Below are 20,346 nucleotides of genomic sequence, written 5' to 3' on the forward strand. Positions count from 1 at the left end.
AACTATATTCTCGTTGGGTGACCCTGTGATCGAACATGATTGCTATTTTTGGGTGTACAAATAAGACTATTTAATAACTTGATGTAAAAGCTGTTTCACTCTTGGACTGTCAAATTATTTTTCTCTTAAATCACTTAGCCTTTGCCTCAAACGTCAAATGAATGTGTCCTGATCTGTGGATTACAAGTTTATTGTTTGATTTAAATTTGCATTTATTAATGGGAGCTTCGCTTTTAGCCCTGGCTAAATCTATATATTATTTATTCACAATTGTATCACTATAACCCTAACAAAACTGTTTACTCAGTTCATATACGGTTTACTACAGTATGTTCTTGATATACTTAAATTTACAACTCAAAATTACACTCCTTTGTTAAACTGTTTATTGCAAAAACCGTAACCCACTTACAAGAACATGCTTGATCTTGCCTGGCTAAACAGGTTCTTATATGTTTGAGTATCAAAGTGCCAAATTTCTGCCAGGAGGTTCTTAATCCACAGATTTTTATTAGCAGGTGTTTATTGCATGTCAATGTCACACCATTTTTCCCAACCTATACTAATTTTTTAGTTTATTATTTTAATTTTTTGTCCATAAAAGCACGAAATAAAGTGAACAAATCATTTAATAAAGTTATATTAGATTTGTTTTATACTTAAGCTTAAGTTTAATTATAATTAAACTTAAGCTTTATTATAAAGCTTAATATAAACTTATGCATCAGTCAATTCCACCTGCGCCCAGGCCCCCCCCCCTCCGGGCTACTGCGGGGCATTTGCACGCCTTGTCAGTCCTGGGTGTGGGGCATTTGCAAATTTTGCACTGCCCGGGGGCCGGGCATTCGCCAACCCCGGGGCCATTCCGGAGGTTTTGACACGCACGCGGTTTCCTATCAGAATATAACTACACAGAAGGTTTTACTGGAAAAAACAGATTGGCTCATCTATCAAGGACAGGAATAAATTGAAGAGGGTTGTAAAGGCATGTTCTCAATTTTATGCATGTGTTTCTTCATTGCTTATCAAGCCAGAATTACATAGCGAAATTGGAGCTATCGATGTGAATAAACATTTTTTGGTCATTGTATCAAATTTCTGTTCATATTATTTGAAGAACACCTTTTCACATTTATAAAACTATTCATAACATATAACTTTACAGCGCTCTATTAATTTTAATGTCAATAATTTTACATCAATACTAAAACCATACACTGGTGCATGTCATCGCGGCGTGAAGTCTTAGTTAGAATCCTAGCGCTATTACAAAGGAAGATGTTGAAACAAAAAATCGCATATTAAAATGCTTAAAATGGCACTATTCGACTGTGCGCAGGTGGAATTGACTGGTGCATTAATAGACCAGAATTAGACATGTTTAATACTTACCGGCTTGCCATATTCACCTGTCAAACCAGGAGGTCCAAGTCGTCCCTGTCAAAATGAATAAAACAAAAACCGTTGCAAAATGTTTGCCACTAAATTTCTAACAACTTACCTTTGTTTGTTATATGAAAGAACTCAGCTGTTTTGAATTGAATAATCAAAGTTGAGAGATCAGCTGAATCTGAAAAAAACTGCTTAAAAATTAAAATATAAAATGATTTTCTTACTCTATTTCCTTTTTCACCCCTTGGACCATTTTCTCCTCTGTCTCCCTGAAAAAGAAAGCTCTTGAAGTCATGATTTGGCAAACAAAATGTCTGGAGAGATGGCAAACTCTCCACGAAAACAGCTTCACGTCCGCCATGTTTAAGTTATGCAAGAACATTGTAGCCAAGCCTGGATGTCAAAAAAGAGCGGGAACAGCTGATATGCTGACAAGCATTGAGCTTGTCGAAGTTTTTCTAGCTTCTTCGTTCTTCCTTTAACGTCATCGAAGGCTAGAATATCATAGGCATTGATTCAAACTAACAGCTATTCAGATCCGTTCATTCCTGTGACAAGAAGACGGTAGATTTGTTGGTCATACATTTGTCTTGAGGATCGATCAGTTAACGTTGAATGTCAATTTAACCTCAGTTACCTTATAGCCTCTTGGCCCAGGAAGACCTTCAGGTCCTTGAAAGCCCTAGAAAACACAAGAAAGGTAGGAAGTTTACTTTGTAAATATACTTGGTGATTGTAAACAAGCTGCAATTCTTACGTAGCTAACCTCAAGACTTTAATTTTTATCAGCTGTTTTTGGATCTTTAGACATGTTACACTTTTTGAACATTTGTTTTCTTAAATTAAGCTTCTGATCATTGCAAAATAGGGGCATGCTGTACGAAAAACCTCGATTTAACCATCAGGTACATTTATCAAAGAATATCGTTTACTTTGTTCATCTTCCCTTTTAACATCCAACTAGTAAAATACTGCAGTAAAAAATATATTTAGGATTTATTGATCATAGAAAAAGACAAAAAACCTGAAATGTCGTGGCATTTTAAACCCTCCATTTTTCAGGCATGGCCTTGTGAAGCCATGGATGAGTTTCTGGGAATTGTATCACTTATTAACATGCTGATTAAGAATAGAAACTAGACAAAAAATCTGAAAACATGAAAAAATTGAGCGAGTCAAAACGTGCCTTAACAGCTGTCATTCTGACAGAATTTGTAAAATGACACTTCATTAAATTAAGGACAGAATTTGTAAAACAACTCTTCATTGAATTAAGGTTCAAAGTGAAAAAAACGTTAGAGATACATGTAGCCGGTTCCAGGTTCCAAGATAGTGGATCGAGAAAAGTTGTGCAATGACTGTGAGGGGTTGGGGAGCATGTAAACATTTTTTTCAATATCTTATTCCAGTATACCAGCTCCCGTATACCACCACCCTATGATTGGCAAATGGGACCATCACTTCAACACTTACGCCAATCATTTGGCTTTATGCACTCAGAGCACACATGTCAAGCATAAGAAACCCTCATACACCGCACCTTTTGCAGGGTTGTCAGAAAGTTTTGAAGTAGACAGCTGAGTTGTCAAAGTAAGCGGCCAGTGCAGGGATATTTTATTTAAAAAACGCCATCCGTAAAGAAATCCCAAGCAGAGTAGCCAGCCGATACTAACCAAGTAGGCGCGATTTTCGCCAGCAGCCGGCTACTATTGACAACCCTGCTTTTGACACCTGGACATTTGACATTTTGACACTAGAAATGGTTCTTCAGTGGTCGGGGTAGTGGGTCAATTGATGTATTAGAAAAGATGCTTACAAGCTCTTCCCTTCTCTCTCCCTGCTGTTTTTTGCTTGTTCACTATTTCTTTGCTCATTCACTTTTTTTACTAGTCCATAATGACCTAAAGCCTGGCACAGGCTAGATCATGGAAAGAAAGTGAATTTAATACTCCTAAAAAGTGTGTGAACACTGTAATGATTATTATTTACTTACTGGTAAACCTGGGGGCCCAGTTTCTCCAGTTCTTCCTCTTTGACCCTAAATTGAACAGTCAAATAAACAGTTAAATGCTGTTACTTTAGCCAAAAAGTCATGTCAGATTCAGTCAACCTTCTAAGAGTCAGAAAATTATAGCCTGTGAGCAACTTGTCGCAAAATCAAGAGAAGTGAAGGATACTGGCAAGCAAAGCGAGGCAAAAGGGTGCGGTTTTTCCTGCACCAATATTTCCTGGCCCACTTTCAATTCCCAAATCTTGCTTTCAGGCTACTAATAAGAACCTGGTAGACAAGTTGGCCATTTTTAAAACTTGTACAAAGAGTATACTGTGAAACAACTAGATGGTATTCATGGGGACCAGTACAATACAATACAATATTCTTTATTTAACAAAGGTGATGTAATAACCCAATGAGTTATCTAACTTACAGCCTTCACAACAATACAAAATACACATATAAAAACAATGTCTAATCAGTAATATACGACTACAACAAGAGAAAAAAATAGAACCAGACAAATGTATGGTTTAACATAGATATAAGATGATATAAACTAATTACTTTCTAATACACATGAATCCCACCAACAGTTGACTCCCAATAACTCGAACCCTCACTAACTCGAACCTTGGGCTAACTTGAACTAAAGTCAATTTCCTCTGGATTTCCTACATACTTTTACTTTAATTTTACCCTCCGTAACTTGAACCCTAAATAACTCGAACCTCCAGATAACTCGAAGTAATTTCTGTTTCCCTTCAGATCATGTCTATATAATTTTAAACTGAATAGATTAACTTGAACCATGTTTTAAGTGCATAACATGCTGGAAAAAAAACAGTGTACTGAAGTTTGAAACATTTAACTTATTTCAAAACAACTATGTTAATTACTTGTCTTTCCCTTTTTGTCACTCCAGTTCAAATTCAGTGTCCATCCCTGTATATTAATCAATCTTTGTTGCTTCATTCTAATCTCTTGCTGCTCCTTGATTGAAGTGAGCAAGATACTTGCATTCCCTCCCCATCCATTTGGTTATTTCTGTATAATTCCAGTTATTTGCTTCAAACTCCCGATAACTCAAACTCTTTTTGATTTCCCCAGAAGGCTCCAGTTATCAGGAGTCAACTGTACTTGAACAAACCCAGCACTCTCACCACATCATACCATGCCCTACCCACTCATACAAATTTACTCCCTCAGCAGTTGTGTTTCTGATTCATGTGTTGTTTTAGGTGAGAGACAAGGAAAAACCATCAATGCAAAATGTTACAGAATAAGCCAATGACTACAAGGACAAAAGGTGCACTATAACAACTGACTTATTTTACTTGTCAGAAATATAAATATAGAAATACTGACTGCTCAGAAGGTGGGGAGCTTTAAAGGAGCTGTGTCACAAAATTCAGCCAGATTAGGAAATTACAAAATGCCCGTTAAATTAAGAGAAACATAAAAAAAAAACACTTAAAACTTTAAAGGAAGGTCAAAATAACATAACAGAAACAACAGACTGAAGAAGATTGAAACAGATTGAAATTACGGTTTTTGAAAACTGTTCAGCCTAACAGTTTTTCAAAGTTGATCGCTGCTGCTTGCAACTTCAAAAATAATGCTCAGGAGACATATTTGTTTGTCTCGGATCTCTGATTTTGTCATTTACCTGTAATTTCTTTGCTTACTTTAAGTTCCATAGCGATTGAGGGTGAGTGATTGGCAAATTAAAAAAAAATTAACTGGACTGCCGTGACACAGCCCCTTAAAAATATCTATCCCTTGCTCACATCTGAAAAATGACATCTAAATAATATGCCATTTAGATGGCTTTTTCACTTTCCTGGAAAATGCAGTGATTTTATTATTGACAATTTAATGAAACTGAGAAACACCTGTTAAAGCCTCTGTACCTACCCGATCACCTTTAGGTCCTATACATTTTGGAACACAAGACTGGCAGCCTTGACACTGTTCAGAAGAGAAGAAAAAAATTGTGGTTAAAGTGGAACCCCAATATAACAAAGGGTCAAGGGATTGACAAAATATGTTTGCTTTAAGGAGGGTTTGTTATATCAAGGTTCTCTTCCAAATATTTTACTGTTACTAGGGCTGGCAATATCGTTCTGTATACTGCAAAATTTATGATGGCTTATAAGTTTGTCACGTTTTTGACAGCAACTTTCAAATTAAGATAAAATTTATCAAAGAATACATGCTTTATTAAGAGATGTCCCAACAACAAAAAAAAGCAAAACAAACAAACAAAAAGGAAAAAACTATTTTGATTGATAATTATGTTAACTACTAAAAAGAAAACACAGGCGATTGTTTGCTAAACTACTTTTAGGGTAAAACAGGAAAGGATTGGCAACCGCATCACCTAAAAATACAGTTTTATTACCGGTTTATTACAACCTAGTTTTGATGCAATGCCAACAATTTTACAAGTCATCTTTTTGTATATCACGTTCTAAAATGTGGTTCCAACTCGCGCGTTTTACCACCTCAATAAATTGATGTATGTGCGTTTTCAATGGTTAACTCGAGCTTAGTTACAGTCAAGACTTGTCGTATCGGTTAGCAAACTTGTAGGAAACGTTTCCAAAGCCCAAAGGTGTTACGACGTGATGTGTTCTTTGTTATGCCAAAAGGTTTTCCAAATGATTAAACGTGGGAGTGGAACTATAATGCGCCGTAAAAGTGTATAATATTTGATAAAATTGAGAGGCTTATGACTAAAACTCAAAAGTCAGTCGGAGGTCTTAAGAAATCAATTCCTGTATTTAACCCAGAGCGGAAATTTAATCGTTCTGAAAGCACGTGGAAAAAGAAGCTTTTTTACTGCAACACGTGCCTGCAGTACGCGAAATCTACAAACGATGCGGGAAAATACTCGGAGAAATTCTAGAAGCCTCGCCTCAAATTGCGGTTTAACTGGCGTGACAAATGTGAAGACCATGCAATGTTAAAAGGGTTGTATGTTGTGAGAGCAGCTTTGACGCTCGAGATAAAAATAAGCTTTTAATTGGATAATTCCATTCTTTTAATCTTTCCTTTTAATAGGGCGACAGTCGGAAGAATTTTCAAATTCAAACTGAAAATTATAATTTTGCGAACGCTGTGAAAATACAAAATACAAATCAGCTGACGGGATGGGTCTGCTTAATAGCTTTCATTGAAACTGAATTACATCTGTGAGAATGAAAATTTGGAATGAAGTTGTTAATTAAAGAGCGGAAATCGATCGACCCTGAGAAGTTTACGTTAGTCCGATTTTGTTGGGCTCACTTTGGGAGGGGAAATTTAATAAGTTAGAATTGGATCTTGGAACAATTAGATTCACGCAAGTTTATATTGTCTTCTTTCTTTTTTTTTTTTTTTTTTGCGTCGCTTGCATCTACCCTGGCTTCAAGCGCATTAAATTTTAGCAGGCGATAGGCGAGATGGGGCCAGACAGCGCGAAAACAGTGGACAACAGCTCGACGCCAACCGGAAATGGGTAAAAGCTTCGAATCTACACTGCAGGACGATTTGGAACCCAATGAGTGAAACCTTGCAACGTCAAATTTTAAATGTCGCATTTGATTTTGTCTTTCTTTCCTGTTAGTATGAAACGTTAAAACAGCCTTTCCAAAATTTTGTGGTAAACCGCAGAGAAACAATTGATCCCTACTTAAAAGAAAGCCGCGTTTTAAGGGCAGTTCCCGCGAATACCCGCGAAGCCTTAAATGATCTTAAGGGTTCTAAAATTACACAACACGCAAAATATTGTTGTTTTTTCGCTGTATTTTTTTACTCAAGTCAAGATCAACAGTGTGGGATTTGTCCTTCACTCTTGCAGAAAACTGTCGCCATATTTTTGGCAGGTCAGTCCAGAGATCTTACTGAGTATAATATTAAGCATAGATTCCTAACTGCAGAACTGTTAATGAACGGTAGAGTGCAATTATATCAAGTTCCTTCAATGTAAATCAGCCTTGCTTTTCTTTTCGTTTATCGTCATAAACACTCGTGCTTGTCTTTCGACGCCTTAAAATTCGCGCACCCGGAGAGAAGTGAACCCACGCGTGTTATCGCGACTTTTCTTAAACCTCTGGCGAATATCACTTGGAACAAAGCAAACTAACAAAGGGCTGGTGCCGGCATTTTTTTCTTCTTTAAAACTGAACGAGATATGTTCTTTTCAACCCCGCCATGAACCAAGAATTAGTTCGTGAATCTATGAAGGCTGTTTATACGAAAACGCTTACTGAAACCAAAGAAGAGGTGTTTCGATTAGCGCTTTCCCGTCGCATTTTTCCGTGATTTTTTTTCTGTAATTTATTCCATCGTACGAGACTCGAAAAATCGAGTTAAAAGTTCTCGAGGGTTAAAGGTTAATTTGGTGATATCTCTCTACACGCGAGCGTCGTGTGCGAGGGTGTACCCGTGCGAGATGCCGGCAACCCACGCGTGTAAATCCGCAACCGAAAAACGAGCGAAAGACTGAATGATTTATCCGGCAATAAACTCCCCTTGTTTTCACTTTTTCGAGACGTGAACCGTTTTCCAGTAAATTGTAACAGTTCCAATATAAAGCACTTTAGGCTAAAGCGCTAGTTGTTTTGATAGTCAAGTTTTTAATTAATATAGTAAGTACTAAACTGGTCTCTAACTTGTGCATATTCAGACCAACTCTTACATTGCAGCCTTTAAACTATAGAAGCGAATAAATGAAAGTTTTAAGGTTTCCCCGAGGTGATCATTTTTCGTTTGTAAGTTTATCATGGGTACTCAATTATTCCTCGTCTATGAATGGGACTAAACTGGAGCTCAGTTAGACCACCGATTAAACTTACCGTAGCGTCTGTAACAGGACAAGGCAGCAACGTCCATCCAAAAACAACGACAAAAGCGACAACACGCACTGGAAACCTAAGAGGTAGCAACAAACCAAGAGAAAACTTCAGTGGATGCATGATCGCGCGCGGCGGCTCGCTTTCTTGAGATCTCCCCTGGAAGACTCAGAAAAACACCAACGAGAAAACGTGATCCCAATTGGTGTAGCTTCAACGTACCACATGGCTAATAAATAAATCCAGAAAGAGATACCAGTGTGTTTAGTTACTGTCTATCTGATCATGCTATGCCAGCCGACGAAATTATTTGTGTGCCAAGAGAGATTTCTCGCTCGATGATCAGTGAATGTGGCTAGCAGACCAAAATGCTGCGATTGAGAAAGCGGCTTTTGTTTCACGTGCCAGAGGTGACAGAGTTTCATGTTTCATACGTCAGATCGCGGCATTCCCGACGTGTCAGCTTTGATTGAATGGGGGAGGGTTTCGCTTTCCAGGCACTTGAGAACAATAGTCATCTGTCCCGCCCGAGCTGCCGAGTCCGTTTAAAACCATAAAATTAATCTAATAATTCATCGGAAATTTCGAAGAATTTTCTGAAGGCGTGTTCCCAGCCCGAGCATTTGATTGTGTTTGATCGAGGAGTTGAGCACATATCATGAATTCATTCTCAAGAGGCTTTAATTTGGGAATGAATCGTGATGAATTTTTTTTAGCTTGCAGGTGTGGGCTATTTTCAGACTTGAAGGTGAACAACCACTCCAAATTTACTTGAAAAAGGGCTTCAAATGAATGGTTCCTAATTTATCTTGTGTTTTCAGTCACTGTTTCCTTTTTTTATCAATATAAGGAAGTGATTGTGTGGGTTATGGCCCTCAGGTCTCTGAATTGCCTTCAAACTTGCTACTTCTAGCGGGAAAATATTTGAACATACCGGAACTGTTCACTCCAAGTATCCTAACCGCAAATGTTTGACATTCCTGTCCGGTGATCTCCCGAATTTCATCCAGACAGGATAAACAGACCGCGCCCAGCGAATAAGCGGCGAATTATCACTGAGCTGTAATTCTTTCTGCAGATTTTCGACCAAGGGCTGATTGAGATTTGGGATCAATTATGCATGGTCTCTTGACCCGACGAACGTCCTTCAAGACCTTAAAAAAAGCACACCACCAAAAGTCATTGGAAAGAAAGACCCCCCGATGAAACCTTTCTTATTTGTTGTCGACAAACTGCTGTATAGTGAGACAGAGAAGACGTTATCGGAAAGCAAAGCGTTTGTAATGATGTTTCCAAAAATCATTTTTATCTGCATGCACGTTGGGTTTTCGGCACGCGAAATTTGCCAAAAACTGCAGACACGAATTTAACATGACTACATTGATTTACGACTGACCTGAACAGATAACTCATTAATCCTCGTTCTTTTTCATTTAATCTCTTTTATTAGTCCCAAGAGTGCCAATTATTTAAATTCAAATTTAATAATCGCTGTTTTTGGTTGCCAAATAGCTTTAGAACAAAGAGTAATATGGGAGAGTAGTGCTATCGAAAAGATGTTTCATTTGAACGGCGGTCACACCATAGGATTTCGTCCACAATTCTGAAGTTGGGTTGGAACCGATGTCTCAATACACTGAGCGTATAGAAAATGTTTTAAAACATTATTAAAAGTTGAATTTGTCCTCGTTGTCTCATCTCTGTAGCTGAGGAAGGAATTAAGTTCATCGAGGAAAGCACGGTTGTAAAAACAAGCTTGCCTCTCGAAGCATTTTTTCTCTTTGACGGTCTGTCTGCCTGTATTTTCGATTCTCTCTTTTTTGCAGGGAAATTAGAGATTTTCTAAGTTAGGGCAAAAATTTGGTACGTTTTCTTTAATGCTCCATACACCCTCCTGATCAATTTCAAACAAAACTGACCAATACATGCTTGTTTACCGAACGCGTCATTCATTTCCTGCGTGTGGTCTTGAGAAAACCCAAATGATTTTCTGGAAAAAAATACAAATTGTTTTTGGAACTTTGAGTTTATTTGTTTTCGCGATTCTTGTGAAATAGTGGTCTTCAGCTTTGTTTGAGATTTTCCGGTTCTACGTATCAGTTTTAAAACAATGTGTGATATTTTCAAAGTGATTTCTACTCTACAACATTCATTTTTCTCAATGATTTACTGAATTACAGTTGCAAGATGACACGTACGATAAGATGCTTGAGCCCGATAAATTAGCTATAACTGAAGCGTGAAATAATTTATCGTTACCATTCTATTTCTACGTTATTTCTTGCCGATGCTATTTCGTCAATAAGATGTTCTTGAAACGCATGTCGACAACAATGTTCCTTTCATCCATGTTTTGAAGTTGGATCACTCCTCCCGAATTGTCAAGCGGTTTAGAACATTTTTCACGTAAACAGTTTATTACCATTTCATACTATACTATTAACGAATAAATGGTGTCTAAGTTTTAAATCAGTCAACAAAAGTTCGAATTAGAGCTACCGAATCCTCTGGCTCTTTCCTCCCGTGTGACTTTTCACGGCAAAAAAGATGTTTCCAAAGTCTTCTTCGAGCATGGACATGATCAGTTAGCGTGACCAGAAAAAGCTGTTATCGTTCGCAGTTCCTTTCAAAGGTGGTGTCTTTTTAAAATTTTTAATATTTTCCAGAAAGACTTATAAAACTTAAGCGTTGTTAAAGTAAACATGTCGTTGATACATTTCCCGCGAAATGGGGCAATCGATTGACGCCAAGGTGGGTTAAACTATGTATGTTATTGAGGTGTGATTAGCTAGACAAGCATCAATTTCGTTATTTCCTCTTCATCGCACTCCGCCTAAGCAGACAATCCCCAAAAATTTGAGGTCACAAATAGGCCTGTCATCTGTCGGGCTCGCCTTCTGTCGGGATCGGATTGCATCACAGTCAATTTTCCCACTTCCTTTGATATTACAACTGGCTGCAGCGGCGGCTCAGATAACAAGCCTTTGTACGCGTTAGGCCGCGAAGCGTTTCTCTGGTGGACGGCGGTTCAAATCTGTATGCTTTAGCCTCTTGTTTGAGCTTATCTGAGAGTTGCTTACCATGAGGCGAGGGTAGGTTTTTGCAAACATATCCTACGTTTTGCGAAATTCAAAATTTTAATACTGCGAAGTGTTTTACCCGGGTTTTCCGAGCGGATTGTCTCACGTTTTCCATTCTCGTTGCATTTTTCCTTACAGGGCGGCCTTCTTATTCGTGCTCCTTCTTCTTATTTACACAGGAGCGAATTCACAGGTAAGTTTTTTCTTCCAAACTCGCCTTTACAATTGTGCTGGGCCATTTCCAAGTCTGTAAGAATTTCACGTTTCTTCAACGTGGGCTATTACGCGTGTTTCCCTTCCTCGCACTCGCGTTTTTTACGCGCGTGAGCGACGCGAATGAGATTTGCGCGTTGTCGAAGTCAATTGCCGTTTTAGCTCTGTGTTTTATTTGGAGTTTTGGTGTCATTCAGATAAACAGAGCACTATTTTGATTTGCCAGCACAAATTTTTCCTCTTTCGTGAGTAAATGTAAATTCAGAGATATAAATTTGTTTTGAAACATTTGTGGCTTGAATGGAATTTGAATAGTTTCTATTTGAACTCTTCATTGATACTTGCGGGTAATTTATTTTGCCGGGATAAGTTTTTCTTTTTTCGTGAGTAAATGTAAATTCAGAGATGTACATTTGTTTTGAAACATTTGTGGCTTGAATGGAATTTGAATAGTCTCCATCTGAACTCTTCAGTGATTCTTGTGGGTAATTTAACATTTTACATCCCAGAAAATTTCTTAACTACGATTGCTGAAATCAGTTTTTCTGTAGCACAGTATTAAACAGGCCTTGCAGTTTAGTTTAATAATACTCATTTATTTTAATCGTCACACTTCAGGTTGTCATCAATGTCTACTTGAAAGTTCATAAAGCACTTGTGCAGGGTAACAAACAGCACTGTCATTTCAATTCCTGTGTCACCTGAATTTTTCCAGTGAAGGACTTTTTGTTCTTGACTCTTCACCTAATATGAAAGTTTTAAAATTGCCAAATTAAAAAATTCAACTTCTTCAGGTGTGGAGGTCATCTGAATGTGGCCAAACCTATTTTATGGTCATATACATATTTAATGCCACAACCAAACATCTCTTTGCAGACAGCCCTTGCAGTTAAATGTTTTCTGAATACACAACAAATTATTAAAATCAGTGAGGCCCCATTAGTGTTGAAATTCCTTGAAACAGGGGCATTTAAAAGATATGGGGGACGAAGAACATAAGGTTGGATCAAAGCTGCAGAATCAAAAAACACATCTGCAAGCACAACAGGGGGCTTAAGCAACTACAACGACGACCACAACGATGACTGTAGGTTTAATGATCAAAACAACAGCTCTGCACATGCATCATGCTTTTTAGCGCATTTCTTTGACATCCACAGCTCGACTACGACGTGAAACCTCCTAATCTGACGTTTATGGAGGACGTGGACATACAGTACAACGGCAAATCTTCCTTCCTCTTTTTGAACCTGAATAAAATCCTTAAGAATTCAACTCCAGGAAAAGTCGCCTGCATTTGACATATTGAGCGGGTCCAAATAGTCGCAATTAAGTTTGAAAGAATGCAAATTCATTTTTTTGGCGACAATTTCACTGCTGTCGTAGTCGTCCTTGCTTATAAGGTCCCTAATAAGTTGTTGTGGACAACCCCATGGCAAGCCTTACTTTTTTTCCTTACTTGGGAAAAAGCTCCCCTTCTCAGTACGTGAAGCAAAGGGTTTGGTTTTTTAATTTTTTTTCAAGCTTGGGAGTTTCAGTAACATGTGGCAAAGGTTACGCAGATATGTAAGCCAGTGTAGGTTAACAAGAATTTTTTTTAAGCAGGCGCTGTGCATGTCACGTAAATGGATCATCTTGCTCAGTAAAAAAAAAAAAGAAAAATGTCAAATCACATTTATAAACTCTTCTTTTATGAGACTTACTTGACATAGATTCAACACTTGACAGTCAGGAAAAGCTTGGTGCTTTGGGTTTATTCTGATCATGAGTTAACTATCAATTTATTCTTAACTTATCAACAAACTTTTTGTGTCTCCTTTCCCATTTGTAAACATGCCCACAGCAAGGTAGTGTATGGCAGGACAGTTTATCATGCATGAGTTCGAGTTATCAAGTTTGTACAGACTGTAATAAAATAATGGTCCTCAAGTGATCTTAATGAATAAGCTTGGGTAACCAATCTGCTCCCCAGCATCAATTATCAGGCCTTGAAAATGCATTTCATTACTTTTACACAACACTTTTGGATGACAACCTAGATCAGTGGCCATTTAATTGATGTCCTTTTGTGAGGTTTTATTTCACTTTTTAACATTTTTACGAATGAAATTTAAGATGTCTGTGTTGTATTTTGATTAATGACCTTTGTGGAAGTGGCTGGGTTAGCCTGATAGACAACTGGCTTTTCAAGCCAAAATGTTGCTTGTAAGTCAAAAAAGTGAAGAATTTAACTTCAAGAATCCTGGTGAAGTGTTATAGGTTACAGCAAAAGAATTTAAGAACCCAAACAGTCACTTGGCAGGTGTCACTTGCATCATTACTGTCCTCAATAGTTAATTGCAGCTTCATAAAGGCTGGATGCCAATTTTTCCCCCAGTTTAATGAAAAATGTTAAATGTATTTATTTGATTGTGTTTCAGGACCAAAATAATGAGGAATGCAACTGTAAACCTGGGCAGAAAGGTTCACGGGTGAGTTAACATTCTGTGGCATATTAACCCTTTAAAGCTGGACCAACTTGAATTTCAATCTTCTTATAGTAATACTGTTTTACCAATAACTGAATAATCTGTATACACTGATTGCCAGAAATAACTGTAGTCTGTTGGCCAATAATCTGAATAATAATAACAGTGTATAATAAAATACAATTATATGCCTGCACTTTCAGCCATGTAAGCATGCAGTCAGATTTTGTTTGAATTTTTTTTATGGGTGAATAAAGGTAACATTACATTTTGATAGTAATTTTTTCATTGTCGACAAAATGTTACTGATTTTGTGGCTTTTGTACTGCTGCACAGGATTGGTACATGATTTCAAAGCTATTTTATTTTTCTTTTTAGGGAAGGCCTGGTCAAGTTGGTGCCCAAGGACCCCAGGGGGCAGAGGTTTGTTATATATTTTAAGCATCTTTTGGCTTTTTGACTTTCAGCTGTCAAACACTTATGAATTGGCCTCTGTAACTAGTGTAGTTATAATAATTTTAAATTTTGACCCTGCTCGCAATAGAGCCTTTAGCAGCGTCTGAACTAGAACTTGGAGGTTTGTGAGTTCAATAGTCCAGTTTCAAATTAAAACTTACCTCTGAATATAAACATTAACGACACATTCATACAGGGTTAGCCTCGACATAAAGAAAAATTATTCAGAAATTATGGCAAGTAAGTGCTTGAAATTTGAATATACACAATAGACAGAGTAATAAACAGGTCTTTTTGTCGTTGGAATTTGTGAATATATTACTTCAGATTGAGGCTAAGAATGTCAAAAATGCGTCTTCACCTCTTTAATTCAGCGGTCATAGCGAACTCAAAAATGGACTATTCTCACCTGGAGCTTGAAATTTTTTCTGAACTTTCTGGTATAAGAATTCGTCTTCTTTCAAATTCTAAAGTTTGTACCAATTGTTGTCGCAGTGATGTCATTGATTGTGCATGACGTCGAGTTGCATTAAGGTTTCCAAGCAACCTCACTTCCACTAGGTGCACTAGGTTATTTATCCTCTGTGCATGAAAAAAAATTTTTACTGTTTGTGAATCGCAACTGATTCCCTCATGCAAATGCAGGGAACTGCAAACTGTAGAACGTTGTCAGCAAGAGACAATCTCGACGGTTTTGCTAGACACTTAATATTGCTTTGTCCACTGTATTGTTCTTCAATTGCGGCAAAATGAGTTAAAGTACGGCTTTTACCATCAAAACCCTGCTTATTTTCCTCGAAATTATATATGCTTGAATTCTTGATGAACACAGCTCCACCAGATTCAAACAGCATCTACTGGCAGAATTTCATGGGCGGAAACTTTAGAGATAATAATTTAACTCTTCTGATTAACACTTGGTAAGGTGACGCAGTCGTCCAGGAGATCACCTTGCACATGGTAGGTCCATGGTTCAGGGTTCCAGCCGAGAAAGTTTTTTTTTACTTTTTTGGCCATTTGTTAATTTGTTTGTTTGTTATTTTTTTACCATTTCCTTTTTTTTTTACCTGTTGGCTGGTTTCAGTTTTATTCATATTGCTGTCCCGTCACAGCTTTGGGAGTTGTTGCAGTAAACATATTTCTAGTTATTTATTGTTTGTACATATGCTAACTGCTGGTTTTTTTTTTTCAAAGGGCCCTAGAGGATTTGATGGATTTAGAGGCATGAAAGGAAGCAAGGTATGAGTCTTAAATATCTATGTAAACAGTACATTGTAGGTTATATTTATTGATAATGATATGGATGTTGAGTGTCTGGACTATCCACCCCAGCCATGAGCCCCTACAAAAAGAAAAAACAGGAACCTTTCACACTGAAAAACATCAGGGGAGAGAAAACAAAGGTAAGAGGAAGGGAGGGGAAAATGGCTGAATGAAACTTTGAGGCAAAAAATGCTTCACAAAGAAAAGTGCTCACATGCTAACAATAAGTATGTCAACAAAGTTGAAAACTGCTGGCATGGGCATGCACTTACAGACCGACCACAGACCACTAGTTCTGAAGGTACTCTTTGTTGTTAATGTCTTTCAATTGCATGAAAATGAGTGGGCACTTATTCAAGAAATAATGTATCATACACTGTATCTTAAAACTTCTTTCCTTATTTTTAGGGGGAAGCTGGAGTGGCTGGTGACGTCGGAGAAAAAGGAGAGCTGGTATGGTAGACATTTAGTCTCATTTAAAGCCTTATTATGATGAACAGTGCAGCAACCTTTATTTTAAAAAAAGTGAGCTGCTTTTAAATCACTGCTTCCTAAATTGGGAAAGACTAGTCTAAAATTTAAAATAATAAATCAGGTAGAAGAATGAGTCAATTATAAGCAGGCTTGCAGTTAAAGACATGACTTCAGTGGAACTGTTCATGGTTTTTTGCACATAATATATACTAGTCCATGGGAGAAAAATAAGTGTGAGTAAAGAACACAGTCACACACAGTCTTTGTGCTTTAAAATTTCTGCCCCCATGCAATTCCTTACCCTAGAACTCTCACAAAACAGATCCTCGTTCTCCTTAAACTGTCCGTAAGCTATTTCTGCAAACAGCCAACAGCACCAAAATATCGCAAGCTGCATGTTTTACAATCTTTTAATAATTCTATAAGAGAAAGTTTGATTAAAAGCACTTAATGTTACTGCCAACTGTTCGTTTATTGTTGCTTGTGTTAATTGCACTTCATTTGTTTGTTGTATTTTTTTAGGGTAGGCCTGGTCTTCCTGGATTTCCTGGACTTCATGGAATACCAGTAAGTATCATTGTTATACAAATTTCCACTGCTTTATACACATTTTAGCTTTCAATTTCTCTTATCCTTTTGATTAAATGTTTAACATAATTTTGGTAGGTAATTCACTGGGTTTTCTTTCCTAATGGTTTTTGTGTATGATCTTTTCAGGGCGTTCCAGGTATTCAGGGACCTAAAGGCATGATGGGTCTTTGTGGATGTGATGGAGAAACTGTAAGTACTACAGACTGAAAAATTACGATGACAAATTGCCTTATGCAGATATTTGCTATTTTCAAATTGCCAATAATTCACTTTGTTAATTTGCCCCTTCACAACCCCCCTCCCCCCCCCCCCTTGAAAAAAATTTTTTACATGTATTGTTTTCAATTACTCATGGGACAGTACGTTGGAAGTCCCAGTAGACATTAGAAACAATGTTTACATATTATGGACAATTTGAAAATAGTGAATTCTGGCACTCAGATTGTGAACAAACATGATGACAGTGCTGCCATGTGCATGGAAGCCATCCACTCTCACACGATCTGCTTCCTCCTACAATTAATGTTATTCGAAGTACATCAAATCATCAGTAATGTCTAATGAATTCTATGTGTATATTCAAATACACTGTAATCAGCCATGGGCTACAGTAAATTATCAAAACATAAAAATAAATTTGTTGTTGTGGTTCTATCTTAAAAGGGAGAGCCTGGACCTGATGGAACTAATGGTACCCTTGGGACAACAGGAGATCCTGGAGATAGGGGAATAAAAGGAATTAAGGTATTAATTAGCCTGCAAAGGATTTGGTTCCTCCATAATCAAGACAAGACAACACAAGACACTTATTATCATAATATTGCCTGTACAATTTCTTGGCACGCAGTTAGCCAAAAACGCCAGTCAAGGCGTGCCAAATTAATTCTATTACAAATCAGATAAATTACAGATAATAAGTAAAAAGCAAAGAAAAAGAAAAGAAGAAATATGTGTAATAAAGTCAAAAGCAAAAGAGACAAATCTGTTTAGTACAACCTGTGAAAGAAGCTAAGGTTTAGGATTTCGCGATTTTGTTTCTTGTGTTATCATGGTTGCATCTAGGTAATCATCTTTGTCTTTTAATATTTCAAAGAGCACACTGTTACCCAATCAGTTCAAGTATCTGCCTGCTTAGTGTGCCAAGCTCCCCCATTTTTCTTCTGTCACAGATTGTTTCTGAAATGTTGACTGAAATAATGTATTGTAATCTGAATTGTTGTGAAACAAATGAACTTAAATATATATACATTTGAATACTGATCATTTGTTTCAAAAGTTATTGTTTAATTCGCTTATTAATTTGGCAAATTTCAAAAATGACTTCAACGCTCAAGAGAAAGTTTTCATTCGTTCATTCATTCTCCCACCAATGCGGCTTGATTTCAAATCCTGAAAGGTAATGCTATACATGTTGTTAGAGTTCGTTGTTGGTTCTTAACCACACTCCAAGGGGTTTTTGTCTCCAAGTTCAGACGAGTTTCCCCTCTCCTACAGCTCACACACTGACACTTCCAAATTCCAATTCGATCCATAATGGTAAATGGAGAACAGCAGTGTGGGTTTGCTACCTCTATGTCACTTTATATTAGTTGTTAATCAGTCAATGTCATGTTATTTTGCAGGGTGAACCATATGATGGACCAGTCAATGCCACAAAAGGGATGCAGGTAACTTACAAATTTTTGCCTGTCTAAAATGAATATAGCTGATAATGACAGTATTAATTGCATCCAAGAAGGATGCATTCCTAGTCTGTGATCTGTCATGAAACTTTTTTCTGTAATGGACGCACTTCTAGCGGCCCTGCAAATTGTCTGCTCTTAACAGATTGAGTCCTATTTACAGTGATTTACTGGCATTTCTGTCTGCTGGGACAAGTAACTTACCTTTAGATGTATCACGTTGATAAACATATGAGATTGGACTGTAATAACTTTTAACCTAGTTTAGACTACAAAACATGACTGTAGGCAAGCCTTGGGACAAAGACAGCCTTTAATTAATAATTAACTACATTTTCAAATATGCATTGAATAAGAAACTAATATATTTTTTTAAATTATACTCCAAGCAAAGTAACTAACAAAATGACTTGAAAAAATAACAAGGAACACTGATTAACCATTCCTTTAAAAAAAATTAGGCTGTCCATGCAGTGTAAATTGTCACACCCAAAACAATTGTACATAGAAGATTCAAGTTAGAGACCCAGTGAAAGAAGGGAGGGAAAGCACCCAGACTACTAAACACCAGCAAGGTGTTGCTAGTTTAAGCCAGCTATGCAAAGAAGCAACTGAGCTCGCAGCTACAATGGGTTATACTGATTTTGTACCTAACATAATGGTACTTCTACTAGCACGAGCTAGTACATGATAAGTCTTTAGGAAACGCATGAGATGATTAATGTAAAATTTTATGTCAAAGTATTACTGGTATCAAGTAATCGGTATGAGCGTACCAATCTATGAGCTATGATGCAAGACTGCCTGTGTCCCAGGGCTGCTAATAACAGCCGGTCAACGGACAATGTCCAGTCAAAAATAGGTTTTGTCCGGTCAAATCCTTGGATGGCCGAACAATTTGTCCAGTCGTTTACGCTGGTAAGGAAAAAATTTAGAGCTTCAAGTTTTAATTATTAAGATATGACGATAAGACATAATCAATGTTTGTCCAGCCAAAAATGGGATATGTGCAAGCATAAATAGGTTTGACTGGACAATTTGACCGGCGCCAGCCAGGAAATTATTTGCAGCCCTGGTGTCCCACTCCCTCTAGCTATGTTTGTAATTTAAAATTATATCACCCATGACAGACTGATGTCCCCTGTAAAAATTTTTATTAGGGTGAGAGGGGACCTAACGGAGAAACGGGAGCCAAGGTAAGATTTACCTTTATTTATGTCTGAGATGTAGCAAATTCTTTTGATACAAGTTTGGTTTTGTTTTATGGAACTTTGTTTTGCCAGCTACAGTCTTGTACTACAGGCCCCAGTTGTTCAAAAGCTGGATAGCCCTATCCACCGGATAAATCACTATCCAGTGGATAAATATTAGGAAAACCTATTGTGCTCTCCAGTGGATAGAGTCTTATCCGGTGGATAGTGCTATCCACCTTTTGAACAACTGGGACCATGCCTTTATGGAGCCCTTGAGTTTTATTCATAAAAGTGATACCATTGTCCCCTGTAAGCAAAACTGTGACAGTACATGTACCTGGGAACTGTTTCTGGAAAGTCCCAATAACTTAACAGGACTAAAAGCACAATAATCTTGGGAATGGTAATGCTGGTTTTAAAACCCTAATAATCTCTTTTGCAAAAACAATATTAAACCAAATTTAAAGAACTATTCTAATGTATCAAAATTCATAATATACCCTCTGCATTAGAAAAGAAATACAGCAAATGCATGTACCATCAAAGTTTGATTTAATTAATTCTCATAACTCTCTCTTAATTATTTGTTGATGTACTGTTAGGAAAAAATTGATGTTGATCACTCTCAGGACCTAAAGGGTTCCCTCAGTTGGGAATGACTTTGGGTACTGCAGGAATATTGAGACATAAATAAGTTATTGCT

The 20,346-nt window shown here is 37.3% G+C and overlaps 2 protein-coding genes across 2 annotated transcripts in view; one reads left to right on the forward strand and one right to left on the reverse strand.

Annotated features, from left to right (window-relative positions):
- LOC140950863 (uncharacterized) overlaps nt 1-5,840 on the reverse strand; it is a 48,824-nt gene extending 42,984 nt beyond the window's left edge. Inside the window, exons 1-6 of the mRNA XM_073400084.1 lie at nt 5,801-5,840; nt 5,303-5,439; nt 3,386-3,430; nt 2,030-2,074; nt 1,617-1,661; nt 1,393-1,437 (exon numbers count right to left, since the gene is read on the reverse strand). Coding sequence (XP_073256185.1) covers nt 1,393-1,437; nt 1,617-1,661; nt 2,030-2,074; nt 3,386-3,430; nt 5,303-5,439; nt 5,801-5,840 — 357 coding nt within the window. The remainder of the gene's footprint in view (nt 1-1,392; nt 1,438-1,616; nt 1,662-2,029; nt 2,075-3,385; nt 3,431-5,302; nt 5,440-5,800) is intronic.
- A 5,323-nt stretch (nt 5,841-11,163) lies between these two features.
- LOC140950864 (uncharacterized) overlaps nt 11,164-20,346 on the forward strand; it is a 48,124-nt gene continuing 38,941 nt past the window's right edge. The window contains exons 1-11 of the mRNA XM_073400085.1: nt 11,164-11,315; nt 11,442-11,496; nt 13,937-13,987; nt 14,363-14,407; nt 15,635-15,679; nt 16,112-16,156; nt 16,700-16,744; nt 16,895-16,957; nt 17,432-17,512; nt 18,391-18,435; nt 19,611-19,646. Coding sequence (XP_073256186.1) covers nt 11,305-11,315; nt 11,442-11,496; nt 13,937-13,987; nt 14,363-14,407; nt 15,635-15,679; nt 16,112-16,156; nt 16,700-16,744; nt 16,895-16,957; nt 17,432-17,512; nt 18,391-18,435; nt 19,611-19,646 — 522 coding nt within the window. The 5' untranslated portion in view covers nt 11,164-11,304. The remainder of the gene's footprint in view (nt 11,316-11,441; nt 11,497-13,936; nt 13,988-14,362; nt 14,408-15,634; nt 15,680-16,111; nt 16,157-16,699; nt 16,745-16,894; nt 16,958-17,431; nt 17,513-18,390; nt 18,436-19,610; nt 19,647-20,346) is intronic.

Source organism: Porites lutea, chromosome 10 (genome assembly GCF_958299795.1).
Source record: "Porites lutea chromosome 10, jaPorLute2.1, whole genome shotgun sequence".
NCBI lineage: Eukaryota > Metazoa > Cnidaria > Anthozoa > Scleractinia > Poritidae > Porites > Porites lutea.